Here is a 13307-nt window from a genome sequence, read left to right as displayed (position 1 = left end):
CAAAGGTCCCACCCCCTAGTCCCATCACATTGGGCACTAGGATTTCGACATATGAACTGGGGCATGGGGTGTGGGGGGAAAGGGGCAGGGGTGATACGCTTCAGCCCACGGCGGGGCTAAGGATGCAGCTTCCCTTGCGTCGTGTCACTGCCATTTTCAGTGTCACGGAGGCCTCAGAAGTAGGAACCGCAGGCTAAGTCACCAGATCTCTAACCCGGACCTTGGAGTTGGTGACCTTCGCCAGAGAGGAGAGCCACCAGCCGGGCTGCAAGGCCTCGGCACAGTCACCTGGGCTCTTGTGAACTACAGAACCAGTGTCGGAAGCATCAGGTTTGGGACCCAGAGGCCTGTTCTCGGGATCTGGGAGGCTGTGGGATGAAGGCTCACCTGAGCAAGGAATTTGGCATCAGAGACCGTGTGTTCAAGTCCTGGCTCACCCCTGACTAGTTTCTTCCAATGGAGACACATCATTTCTCTGAGCTTCTGTTAAAAACAGATACTCGATGTACTGCACGGGGTGGTTTCCAGGCTTTAGGGAGATGCTGTCTGGGAAGATGCTTTGAGAGCTACAAGGCACAAGACGAGTACTACTTAATATGACCCATCTGGCCTCTGCGGCGCACTCGCCCGCCGGGCCAGTCTCCCCTTCTGTCCAAAGAGCAGGGGAAGCAGCGCACTGCGGTCCCTTCCAGTGCTGGCAGTGGGGTGGGGTGCGGGCTCTAGCTAGACAGCACCCTCCCTCCCTGACTCCGCTGAGGCTCCGCCACATTCCTGAGCCTGCCAGCCCCAAAGTCTGGGAGCTTCTATAGCTCATGTGTCTGCCAGATGGCAAGGGAACAACGCAGAGAGATGCTTTCAGAAAACCTTTCTTGACAAATGCACAAAGTCTGGGCCCTGTCCCCACCTCTAACCCCAACCCCAGAAGTTCAACAGTTGCCCTCAGTCCTCCGTCTCCACCCCACCCATCCCCAGCCTGGCTCTGGGATTTCTCTGCATCGTTTTGTCCCCAGCTTGCGGGCTGCAGCTTCTACTGTTGACCCGTGTGTCCCAGACCATGTCCTTCTGCCTCTGTCTCCCAACACTGCTTCCCAGAGCTGGACCTGGAGGGGAGCGTCTCGATTTCAGCACAACTGACCCTGCGGGGGACACCATCTGGGGGATCAGGAGTTCGAGGCTCCCCTTCTGCCATCAGCCAGCTGGGGAGCATCAGCTGAGACTTCCCCTCCCTGGGTTTGCATCTGTAACGCTGAGACAGCGACCTGGGGTGCTTGCCCGCTGCTAGCCCGCGGGAGTGATCCGGGCTCCTCCTGCTTTCAGTTCCCCAGCCACTCCCCATCAACCTCCACCCTCTCCTTCTGCTCGGACAGATGCCAGGTGGCAACCTCTCACAGGGTCAGCTGAGGCCGGAGAGAGGCAGGACCCCAAGTCCTAGTGGACAAGCCTGCGCAGATGGCCATGCCCTCAGCCTCTGGCCTGAGCCCTCCTGCCCTCGGATCCCACATCTCTGGAATTTCGGTCCCTCCTCCTGTCCACAGGTCCCCGTCATGGAGCACCTTGGCTCCCTGCCCCTGTCCCCAAAGCCCCACGTAGGCTGATTCAGGAGATGTTTCAATAATTTACTGGGAAGCTGACACTCAAGCACACACATTTTATTTTGCATACGATGCGCCCATTAATCCTTTGCAGTTTAATAGCCTAGAAGCCCTCCTTGTGGGGCTCTGCTGTCCTCCTGGGGGCTGCATCCAGGTCTCCTGCTAACATGGACGGAGGTGTCTCCCCTAGGCTGAGGGGGGCGGGCATGTTCCGTGGATGTGTCCCCCAGGACTTTCATAGAATCTGCTATGAGGGCTGTTGATGTAGCTCAGAATGCAACTACAGGTGTTTTCTTTGGCTTTTGACCCGTTGCTGGGATGGCATTCCACAAAGAACATGGGCACTGACCAGGCTGGACAAAGGGCACAACCACGAGGGACACGTAAGGGAACCCCATTCCCGGTGCACATGTGGGCTCCCCGGGGCTGCGGGAGAAGGGGGTGGCCCCCGTCCTGCTGGGGTAGCTTTGGAAAGAGTCTCCACTCAGGGGGGTAGGCCACCGTGCACCACCCGGACTCTCTGGCTTTGCCCGGTGGCCCCTCCTGTTCCTTCCCCAGCCTCTTATCAGGGCTCCCAATCTTGAACACCTAGGTCACCCATCCTGGGGCTGCTCCCGCCTCTGAAGGGGAGACTTCCAGAATGGCGCCCGCTTAGCCCCCCTACCATCTCGGGAAATAAGCCAGGGCGGGGAGGGTGGGCCACAATCTTGGCGGGAGACCCTGGGGCCCAGTTTATCTGGGAAGAGAGGCAGGTTAGCAGTCGTCTGCAACAGATACAGCCCCAGACTCTGTTCAGGCTCATACCCTGCCGCCGGCCCTGAGGTCTCCTCGATTCTCGGTCACCAGTCACCACCCAGATGGGGCGTTCAACCAGGGTGGTGTGGCACACAGGGGCCCTCGGAACAGCGGCCCCCATCCCTCCCCTCCCCCCGGCAGCTCTCCTTCCCTGGAGCATCTGGCGGGCGGTCACTCCTCCTGCAGCAGGGGCGCCCGGTCCCCCTCCTGCACTCTCTCGTCCTCCTCCCTCTCCATGCAGCCCACCGTGGCTGCCAACCCGGCACCCACGCCTCCCCCGACCACGGCTGCCCCCGTGGCCCCCACTGCAGCTCCTGCGGCCACCATCCCAGCTTCTGCGGCCAGCGCCGCGGCGGCCATGCCGGCACCCACCACGCCCCCCGCCAGGCCCATGAGCCCTGCGCCCACGGCACCGCCCACAGCGGCCAGGTGGCCGCAGAAGCGCACGGTGTAGGAGTCCATGAAGGCCTTGGCCTCGGCCTGCAGCTCGGCCTCCAGGGCCTCTAAGGTCTGCTCCCTCCCCGTGCATAGCAAGGCCGCCCCGTGCCGAGCCAGGAGCGCGTCCTTCTGGGTCGACAGGAGGTTCCGCATGGTGTCTGGCAGCACCCGGAGCGCAGAGAATATGCGCTTGGTGGCCACGTCCTGTGATGGACGAGAAAGAAGGGGCCCTGACCTGGAGCCCCGGTGCCTCCCACCGGACGCCGGCCCCCCCCCGCCCAAAGACTGGTCCCTCTCCTGCAGGACGCCTGGCCTCCCGGGGCCCGAGGCTCACCTGCTGCCGCAAGTACTCCTCAAACTCCTTCTTGGCAGCTTCCACCGTCCGAAGGTCGTGCAGCTGGGCAGCCATCTGTCCACGGCAAAACCCGGCTGCCTCCCTCCTTTCCCCCGCTGGGCGCTGCCGGGTCCCCCGCTCCATCTCGGGGAGCCCGGCTCGCCTCCCACCCGCGTCCTCCCCGTAGCCCCATACCTCATCCGGAGAGGCGCACCCAGGCCCCGTCCTGCCCATCCAGCCCGAGAGGTTCTGCGGAGACAGCGTCGGGGGGTCAGGGGGGGCGGGGGCCAGCGGGTCTCCTGGGGCTCCGGGGAGCTTTCACACCTTGATTTCCTGAGCCAGCTGCTGCCCCGTGAGCAGGCGTCTGTCCCCCCGGGCCGCGGGGCGCCCCTCGCTCCAGTAGCCCTGGCAGCGGCTCTTGGCGTGCTGGGGGGCCGCGCTCAGCACGTCGGCCACGTAGGCGCGGAGGGGGCCAGCATCATCATCTGTGTCTGAGGGAGAGAGTCCTCATGTGGAGGTGCCTGGCCAGCAGGACCGGCCTCAGGAAGAGAAAGGGGTGTCGGGAGAGGGGGAGGGGAGGGGGAGGGGGGAGGGGGGAGGGGGAGGGGGGAGGGGAGGGGGAGGGGGGGAGGGGAGGGGGAGGGGGGAGGGGAGGGGGAGGGGGGAGGGGAGGGGGAGGGGAGGGGGAGGGGGGAGGGGAGGGGAGGGGGAGGGGGGAGGGGAGGGGAGGGGGAGGGGGGAGGGGAGGGGAGGGGGAGGGGGGAGGAGAGGGGAGGGGGAGGGGAGGGGAGGGGAGGGGAGGAGGGGGAGGAGGAGGGAGAGGAGGGGGAGGGGGAGGGCAGGCCGGGGAGGCTTTGCTCCTGGGACACTCACCTCCCGGGCTTCCGTGGCCTTTGCTCGCCCACCGCCTCCTGGGAGCTGGCAGGAGGCAGCAGCGGGCTCGCCTTCCTTGAAGCAGCCCCTGAACCTTGGGGTATTTGCCGGACGACTTCTAGAGAGGAGTGGGGATGAGCTCTGAGCGGGCTCGCTGACAGGACCCCTCCCTGGCTAACTGACCTTCTGCCCCGTCTACACCTCCGCCCCATCCCCTCCCTCACCTTGATCATGTCGCCTACATGCCCCTGCCCCGCCTTGCTGGGGTGGGATGAGTCACGAACTAAGAGGTCCAGGTGCTGGAAGAGAAGGGGTGCTGATAGCAGCAGCCGGGGTGTCGGAGTCTGGGGTGACAAGTCCAGAAACGGGTATCTCACCTGGATTGGCACCATCCCATAATGCCTGCCCATCACCTCGGCCACGTGGACAAACATCTGGGGACGGGGCACAGGGGTCATGGCTGGGCCGCTCCAAGGGCTGTGCCTCCCCTCCCCCTGGGCCACTGGAGGACACCCTCCCGGCTCCTGGCCCCAGGACCCTCCTACCTCTCCCCAACCAGGCACCTCCTGGTTTACCCTCTGCCCCCAACCCCCCAATCCTGCTCCAGGTCACAAAATCCTGGGCCAGAGCTGAAAGGCACCCCTGGCCTCATGGGCAGGGCAGGGACAGGGTTCAGCCCCAAGAGCAGCTGTCTCCTCACCTCCAGATATTCCAGGTCTGTATCTTTCAGCTCCTGGAAGGCCGTGAGGATCTGGAACCAAGGAGAACAAGGTGGAAGAGGGTCTGTGAAGGCAAAGAGACACTGGGAAGACCCCGGTGAGGAAGGACCCCCAGGCAGACCGTGGGGCTCAGGATGTGCGAGGGACCAGCCCGGGGGACCCCCACAGCCTGCAGGGCAGGGCTGGCCTGGCCCGGCCCGAGGGGTGGAGGGCAGGCAGGGGAACGGTCCACAGACCTTCAGCTGCCCCAGGGACCTCCGACCCACCTTTAGGACCTTCACACTGACTGGAGGCACCCCCTTGCAGGGGTATCCCAAGAACCTGCGGGGATCCCAGACACAGGAGCCTCCGGGATAAAGGGGACGGTCCCCGGGGCTTGGAGGGCCAGACCCAGCTGGGATGGCCCTAGTGTGGGTGGCGAGAGCGGAGCAGGCCAGGCAGAGGGGCTGGGGGGCCTCACCTGGTAGGAGCTCAGCATGGAGGTGAGGGCGCAGAGCCGGGTCCTCGTTTCCCTGCTCAGTTCAGGGCTCATGGCGTCCCCCGTGTCCACCAGGAACACGGCCACCTGTGTGGAGGCAGGGGTGCACACTGAGGGGTCAGCCTGCCGCGCCCCCCAGGTGCCTCTGCCCGCCCCATCTTCTCGTCCCGGCCCCCAGAGATTTCCTGCCCGATTCCCTTCTCCGTGAGCCGGTCTGGACTCCTCTGCCCCTTCCCCCCTCACCTTCCTCCCCTCCTTCCCCAGCAGGAAGGGATGGCTCCACATCCAGAGGCCCCTGGTGAGGCTGTTGGCTCCCCACCGGAAGCCCTGTCCGGAGCACCCTTCCCTCGGCCAGCTGCCCTCGCCGGGCTCCTGTGGGGCAGAGAAGCAGAGCATCCATTGGCCCATCCGGCCCCCTCCCCTCCCCAAGCCAGGCTGGGTCCCTGCCCCCGCCCCCAGCCCCCGGCCCAGCCCTGCCCTCACCAGTCCGGGCAGGCCCTGAAGCAGGTGGTTCAGCAGGAAGGTCTTCCCTGAGTGCCGCTCTCCCAGGACAGCAAGGAGGCAGACGGGGGTGTCCCTGGCCAGCGGGTGCTTCAGGCAGCGGTTGACGGCCCCCATCCTCAGGATGAGGCCCCCGGAGGCGTTGACACGCACCAGCAGCAGCGGCTGGGCCCTCACCGCGCAGGTCTCCTGGGCACGGAGACAGGGCTCCCTGAGCTCCCAGGCTGGGGAGCGTCCCCCCCGAACTCCACCTCCCTCCGTGACATCCCAGTGTGAGGTCAAAGCCCCCGGCCGGGAGGAGGCCTGCGCACCTGCAGCGCAGTGGGCAGCGGCCTCCGCGGCAGGAGCTTCATCCTCTCCCCCAGGCCCCGGAGGCCCTTCTGCTTGCAGGTCTTGCGGCACTCGGGGCAGCAGGGTGGCCCGCAGCCGGGGACACGGTGGGTGCTGAAGCACCGCGGGCAGAAGTCGTGGCCACAGTCCAGAGAGATGGGCTCGCGCGGCCTCTCCAGGCAGATGGAGCAGGCGGGCGGCTCCCGGGGTGCCACAGGTCGGGACCCCAGCCCCAGGTCCAACTTGGGGAATGGTGCATGGGACCTGGGGGCGGTGTGCAGGGCGCGGGGACCCCAGGGCAGCAGTCAGAGGGAGCCTGAGACGGGGAAGCCTGGAGGGAGCCGTCTTGGGCAAGTTCCCGCCCAGGTCTGCCCCATTTCTAACGGTCCAGGAGGGAAGGATGGGGTGAAGAGACAAGATGGTGCACCCTGCCCGGAGCCTGGCACAGACGCCCACGGAAATCCTCCCCCAAGGCCTCCTGCTGCGAGGGGAGGGGGGGGGTCCCTCCAGGGGTCACTGACCTCTCCAGACCCCAAGGGGATCCCTTCTACTACCTCCCTCGGGCAGCGGGGACCATAAGGAGAGGCCTCCCGGGGTGCAGCAGGCGGCTCTTGGAAGATTCCAGCTCTGAGCTGGCATCTGCCTCACTGCAGCACCCACCTGGTTTTCCCATCCCTCCCTCCACAGCCTGGCGGACCCAGCCTCGTGCTCCCTCCCTGGGACAGGCATCCAGGCCCCAGTCCTGCCGCCAGGCCCTGCCACTTACCAACTGTTGCTGCTGTTGCCCATGAAGCTCTGTTTTCTCTCCTTGGAGAGAAAATTGGGGAGAAAAACAATCCCAAAAATGTTATTTAGAAGGGAATCCAGACTTCTATCTTCATTCTGGATTCCAGGTGCCCCCATCCTCCCTCTGCAGACCCAGTCCCCACCCCCAGGTCTCAGGACCAAAGACTCGCCTGTTTGCCAAGCCGGTGACAAAAGGAAATGACTGACAAGGCAGACCTCGGCATGGGAGGCTGGCGTGGGGAGAGGGTCCGGGAGAGGGTCCGGGAGCAGGCAGGACACCCAGGAGACCTTTGGCGGCGCTGAGGCTGGCTTCCCTCCCGGAAGGGCTGGCGGAGCTGTGGCCAGTGGAGGCTGGTGGGGGGGTCTCCCCAGAGGACACAAGTCGGCAGGGCTGGAAAATGGATGTGACAGTCGGGAAAGAGGAGGCTGCCTCTGGACTCACCCCAGGGGGAGGAGACAGGACTGCAGGAACCAGGGCTCCGGAGGGAGGGACGGAGCCGGGCCCAGAATCCCTGGCAGAGGCTGGGATGCAGGCAAGCCGGGGTGGTGAGTCGCCATGGAGACGGGAGGGAAAGATAAGGACAGGGAGGGGGAGGGTGGATGGAGAGGAAGCCATATGGGTGCGCGGTAGACACGGGACTAGGCTGGTACTGCCCCTGCTGGCCCAGCAGGGTTCTTCCGGGGCACCGGGCAGGGGGTGTAGAAGGCAGAGCTGTGGGAACGGGGAGAAAGCATGACCTGTGCTGACCTAGAGCCACGATGGCCTCCTTCCTCCCATGGATGGTCTCTGTACTGGGCACCTGCCAGGTGCGGGGCCCGTGATGCCACCCCACTGCCTGTGCGTGTCCCACCCCACTGCCTGCACGCCCCTCCCTCCAGGTTGTCCCAGCTGCGGCTTTCCTCAGCGCCCTGGGCTGTTCTGACGTCGGCTGCGTGTCCCCTGGTGTCTTCCTCCTCCAGTGACTTTCACCCTCATTCAAGCTTGTGACAGTTACCCCTGGCCCTTCTAACTGCCTCTCACCTGGGCTCCTCCCATCCACCCCCCAGTTCACGGCCAGCCCAGAGCCCTGAGCACAGCCGACCCCTCGCTGCGCAAACACCTGCCATGGCTCCCTAGTCCCATCGGATTGAAAGCCAAAGTTCCTGGTCTGCCTGAGCCTTCCCCGGCAGCCCTCCCTCCCCCGCCTCCACACCTTTGCCCAGTGTTCCCTGTGCCTGCAGTGGGGCCCCCATCCCTCCTGAGACCCTCGCAGGCCCAGCTCAGGGGCCGCCCCTCCCGCCTGGACGTGATCTTGCCCTCAGGTGGCCTGTGGCTTGTGGACCTGACCCGTGATGGGCTCTGGAGCCGGGCTGATGCGGCTCAACTCCCAGCTGACCCCTGCGAGCCGGGCCCCAGGTGCTGCCTTTCACTTCTCTGAGCTCTGAGGGGTCACGACTACATATGGAAAGCCACTTGCCCGGGGCTAAGAGTTATTCTTAAACCAGGATGCAGGGGGGTGGGATGGGACTCCTACCCTGGAGGCGGTCAGGCGAGACCACCGTCAGCAGGCAGGGATGCCCCTGCAGCCCGGACGGAGGGCCTCTTAATCAAAGCAGAGACTCAAGCCCTCAAGGGGTTGAGAGCAAAGCCTCACTGGGCGGGGGCGGGGGGCGGGGTTCAGGGCCGTGTCCACTGCTCTCCTTCGAGGCCAAGTAGGTTTTCTCGGTCACACGGCCTCACATCCCTGGCAGACAGATGCGGGGAGAGAGCCTGGGCGCCTGACTCACGTGCACTCCAACCCCTGCCCTGTCCCAGCGTGAGACCCAGGAAGGGACCGACCTCTGGGAGCCTCCGTTTTCTCATCGCCAGGCAGAGATGTGGTAAAGCAGACGGGCATCCAGCCTTCCCCCAGCAACACTCCCTGGGCACCCGGCCCTCAGGGCACGTGTCCCACTGTGGGACAGGCCCCTGGTGGCCTGGCTCCAGCCCCTGACCTCCTGACCTCTGTTCCAGCTTCTGGGCTGGGAGGAGGGGGCTGGGGTGGGGCCAAAAATCCAGTCTCCAGACGGGGACCCTGTTTGGGGTGACTCTGGCTCCCCGGATGCAGGCAGGAGCTGCTTCACCAACCCCGGTGCACACGCACGCACACATGTGCACACACACACCGTCACACGTGCCCTTCACGTCAATTCACACACACGCACACGGTCGGCATACTCCTCACCCGCACTGTGCACACGTGCCTTCACTGCCCTCCCTCGCCTGTGGACCCCAATCATGCACACACGTGAACGCGCCACACTTAGACTCACAACAGCACACATGCATATGCTCACTCATGAATGCTTACGCAAACATTCACGTGTGCACCAAGGCCTTCACGCTCGTGCACGCTTACACTCGAGCTCACAGTCCCACAGGGACACACACACACTCGTACCCACAGGCACACGAGCTCACCCTCAACCTCACAACCTACGAGGAGGTACTGTTTCACTCTCATTTCACAGATGACAAAACTGAGGCCAGAGAGGTTAAGTCTCTTTCCAAAGGTCACACCGCTGCGAGTGACGGTGCTGGGATCCCGACCCAGGCCGTCAGTCCGCCCGCCTAGCCACCCAGCCACCCCTGTATCCGTCCATCTTCTCATCCATCAGCCTCCAGCGTGTCTGCCCATCCAGTCATCCGTCCTTACACTTCTCCGTCCAGAGGACAGGTATTTACTGAGCACATCACACCCGGCAGGACGCAGGCCCTGAGTACAGGCTGGTGAACACTTGGGGTGCCTCCAGTCGAGCAGGGGAGGAAGAAGGGTCCCTAGACGAGTCCTGAGGGATACGCTCTCTGCCGAGGGCTGTGGGGAGAGGCGGCTGTGAGCACGGAGCGAAGGCAGGGCACTGGGGTCTGGACACGTGGGGAGGTCGGGCCTGAAGGATGAACAGCAGTGGCAGGCAAAGGTGCGGCGGGTGGGAGGGCAACGCTCTGGCACGGAGACCGAGAGGGGAAGGAGGGGAGGCCGGGGGGCGGGGCACGCGTGCCCCGCCCTGTGGAGCCACAGGCCTCTCTGGGTGCTGTTAGGTGTGCTGAGCCCCGGACTTGGCTGCCTTCACGCCCAGGACTCTCTGCCCCTGCCCTCACCCAGGCCTCACCCAGGCGCGTCCGTGCCAGGCCGCCTCGTGTGAGCACCAGAGACCCGGTCGGGCCGCTGTCGGGGGAGGAGGACAGGGTCCTAGAGCCGTGGGATGACAGAGCTGGAGGGAGGTGCCCTGTTCAGCTGCCACCTTCTAGCTTCGAATAAAGACCAAGGTGAAGCCAAGCATGGTGTGGAATTCCTGCTTTTGTGGAGAGAAAACAAGGTTTCTACTTCCTGGACGGTCCCTCCCAGGGCCACCAGTCCCCTCCCATCAAGGTGGCCCCCGCCCTGCCCTGAGACAGCCGCTGATATTGAAAGGCCCCCTCCACGCCCCCCCCACCATCACCGCTGGCCATCGTTACACGTGGTGTGTAGTTTCCACCTCTGTGTTCAGAGCTGGTGGGGGGCAGTCAGCAGAGGGGCGCCCAGGCCAGCCCTGAACCCTATGCTGGGCAGGACACAGTCCAGGCGCTGGCGAGGCCAGGCCCACTGTGGCTGCCCAGGACCCTGACCCTGACCCTGGCTCCGCTCCCTCTCCTGCCAGCTGCCAGGGACTTCCCATCGCAGCAGGAAAGTCCCGAGTCCCTAGCCTCCCGTTCGGAGCCCCCCGCATGAGTTCATCCCCAGCTCCCTGAAATAATTTTCAGAACAGAACAACCATTGGACACCTGCTTAGCAATTTAGGGTCACGATGCCTTGCCAAGAGCTGCCTTCACTGATTCCCACAGAAGAGAGACAGCCCGGCGTCTTGAGCTGGGAAACAGGCTTGGGTGCGGGGCGACCGTCCAACTGGGTGAGGCCCCAAGTCTGGGCTTCACTCAGACTTGGGGCCGCTGAGGCTCAGTCTTGCAGGATGGGTGGGAGTTAACCCCCCTTCGTGAAAGGTGCTGGGTGAGGGTGGGTGTTCCAGGCATGGGGAGCAGCCTGTGCAGAGGCCGGGCTGGGATCAGTGCTGGGGAGTAGGGCAGGGTCCGGGGACCAAGGTGGCGGTCAGCAGAGCACAGACATTGGAGGGACATGGGGCAGATTTCAGACTTTCCTTGCATGACAATGGGAACCGTAAACGATTCTAAGCGGAGGTGTGTGAGCAGATTTGTGTTCTGGAACCATCGCTTTGCCCACACAGACACACTGGAGGAGACCTGGCTGCTCTGGGCGGCATTTAACTGGGCCTGAAACCCATCCCCTAGGGACAGCCGTCCAGAGCATTGCTAAGTTTTGCTGTAACAGACAGCAGTCAGAGTCACACAGAAGCTTCCACGGCCTGGGGCGGCCCAATGACATGTGCTGAATGTCAGGAAAGGAGTAGAGAAGCCACAATTCCAACACGGGGGACAGGAAGGTGGGCTGCAGGGGCAGGACACACAAGACGGGGGCACTCATTGATGTGGTGACAGCAAGTGACATTGGTGGAGCTGGAAGTCCCCCCAGCGCCTTTCTGAGGTTCGCACCAGTGGGTGGGCGGTCCTTGGCGGCTGGCGGCCAACCAGCCCTCACACACCATCTGCCCTCAAACCCGAGCCCAGACCTGGCTCCCGGCCCCTCCCCCCGCACCACCCCATTCAGACTCCCAGCCGCCCACCAGGTCTGGAACATCCAGGCAGTGGGCCAGGATGCTGAGGGACAAGGCCACCTGGCCCCTGAGGAGCAGACTCCCCACCAGACTCCGCCCAGCTGGACCCGGCCCCCCAGACCCCTCCAAGGTGAGAGGCAGCGCCTCGCAGCTGGACAGCCAGCCAGACTGAATGGGGCCGGGGGCCCCTGCGGTCCAGGCCTCTATATCCAGACCTCTACTGGCCAGGTGGCCTAGACGAAGGCCACCCCCCAGATGGGCCGGACCAGCTGGAGGGCCCTGGACAGCACCCAGGCCTCGGCTCAAACACCAACCCTGCCCAGCTCACCGGGCCCGGTCACTCCCCTCACTCAAGCTCAGTGTCCCAGCAGTAAAACTAAAGATAATCACTCCCGTGCGGGGTTATTGCGGAGAGCCCGGCATGCAGCTGGTGCTTAATAAATGTCAGCTGCTGATGCGCCGTGGAGGCGAGCCTGGGCTCACCTCACTGTGCCCGCGTCTCCCCAGGCGCCTGCCCCCTGCCTGGGCTCTCAGGCCTCCCTCCTGGGGCCTGACCCCTCCTCTGTGAAATAAAAAGCCAAGAGATGCCTACAGAGGCAGAACTTTCCGGGGTACTTAGGTCGTGAGGACGATGCCCCACAGATAAAGTACTGTTTCAGCAGTTTACTGCTGATAAGAACGATCGCACATATTTACTGGGCTCCTAAAATATGCTGAGTCCTGTAAACAACAGGCTCTCCAGTTCTCCCCGATTTCCTCTAAAGGTGGAGACATTGCTCCACTTTACAGATGAGGAAACTGAGGCTACCCAGGTGCTCATAGCCATGCCCGCCTTCCGCTGGCCTCCCTCCCTGACTCTCTTTCTCTCTCACACACACAACGTTCCTCCTTCCTCTCTCAACCCCTCCCTGGGCAGAAGCAGCCGCCAGGGGCTCAGCAATCCACCACATAGCCTGTCTGCTGACAAAATGAGTGTGGAGTGAGATTAGGTTAACAGGAAATGACCAGCTGACCCTGAGGTCAGGAAGGAGGGTGTCCAAAGGCTGGAGTTTGCTTCTGCTTTCCGACAATGAGTCTGGCAGCAGAAAGAGCAGGAGTCCCCACCCAGATCGGAGCAGCTGGTCCAGACTGCTCGGTCCCAGTGGCCATCCTGCTGCCAGAGGCGCGGAGGTGGTCAGCTGAGAGGCCTGAGCAGGCTTGGGAGCCGCCCACGGGGCTCGGGCCAGCCCTGCCCATCCACAGTGGCCATCAGGGACAGACCAGGGCCTGAGAGCCTCAGCCACCCCTCCCTCCCCCACCTCTCACATACCTACCCTCCACCCCCAGCCAGGCCGGTTTTGGGGGTTTTTTAATCTATCTATCTATTTATTTATTTTTGGCTGCGTTGGGTCTTCGTTGCTGCACGTGGGCTTTAGCTGGGGGGAACATAAAACGGTGTAGCCACTCTGGAGAACACTCTGGCAGAGTGGTCAGAACTACCTTACGACCCAGCCATTGCACTCCTGGGCCTTTTCCCCAGAGAAATGCTCCCACAGAATGTTCACACAAAAACCTGTACATGAATGTTTATAACAGCTTTATAAACAAAGTTTATGGCAAAACACTGGAAACCACCCAGCTATCCTTCAACAGGTAAATGATTAAACAAAGCAGCAGGTCCAAATGGAGAGCACAGCTTGGCAATAAAGGGGAAGGAACTAGTGACACACAGTGACCTGGATGCATCTCCAGAGAATTATGTTGGATGAAAAAAGCCAAGCCCGAAAGGTTAGATG

At 63.4% G+C, this 13307-nt stretch overlaps 1 protein-coding gene across 2 annotated transcripts; it reads right to left on the bottom strand.

Moving 5' to 3' along the window:
- Nucleotides 1–312: 312 nt before the first annotated feature.
- On the bottom strand, nt 313–7085 carry RNF112 (ring finger protein 112). 2 transcript variants are annotated; one of them, XM_089900252.1, is made up of 13 exons: nt 7017–7085; nt 6827–6867; nt 6042–6324; nt 5713–5919; nt 5473–5601; nt 5212–5316; nt 4733–4783; nt 4410–4466; nt 4257–4331; nt 4033–4150; nt 3484–3650; nt 3160–3408; nt 313–3029 (listed from the first exon to the last, which is right to left on the bottom strand). In XM_089900252.1, the coding sequence occupies exons 1-13, from the start codon at nt 7068–7070 to the stop codon at nt 2559–2561; spliced, it is 2007 nt and encodes a 668-aa protein (XP_089756378.1). In that variant the 5' UTR covers nt 7071–7085; the 3' UTR covers nt 313–2558. The 2 variants fall into 2 exon arrangements, with proteins under 2 accessions (XP_089756378.1, XP_089756376.1); XM_089900250.1 differs by having other exon boundaries at nt 6827–7025.
- Nucleotides 7086–13307: the final 6222 nt, after the last annotated feature.

This window comes from Delphinapterus leucas, chromosome 19, assembly GCF_059928025.1.
Source record: "Delphinapterus leucas isolate spDelLeu-1000000601 "Yukka" chromosome 19, BTC_Dleu_Yukka2, whole genome shotgun sequence".
Classification (NCBI taxonomy): domain Eukaryota; kingdom Metazoa; phylum Chordata; class Mammalia; order Artiodactyla; family Monodontidae; genus Delphinapterus; species Delphinapterus leucas.
Note: the sequence above shows the minus strand (reverse complement) of the source record. Positions and strands in the feature narration are given on the sequence as shown.

Coding starts and splice junctions, on each gene's coding strand:
- RNF112 (XM_089900250.1), bottom strand. CDS start 6,963: ATGGGGGCACCTGGAATCCAGAATGAAGATAGAAGTCTGGATTCCCTT. Junction 5,920..6,041: donor CGCTGCCCACTGCGCTGCAG/GTGCGCAGGCCT, acceptor CTCCGTGCCCAG/GAGACCTGCGCGGTGAGGGC. Junction 3,409..3,483: donor AGCTGGCTCAGGAAATCAAG/GTGTGAAAGCTC, acceptor CTGTCTCCGCAG/AACCTCTCGGGCTGGATGGG.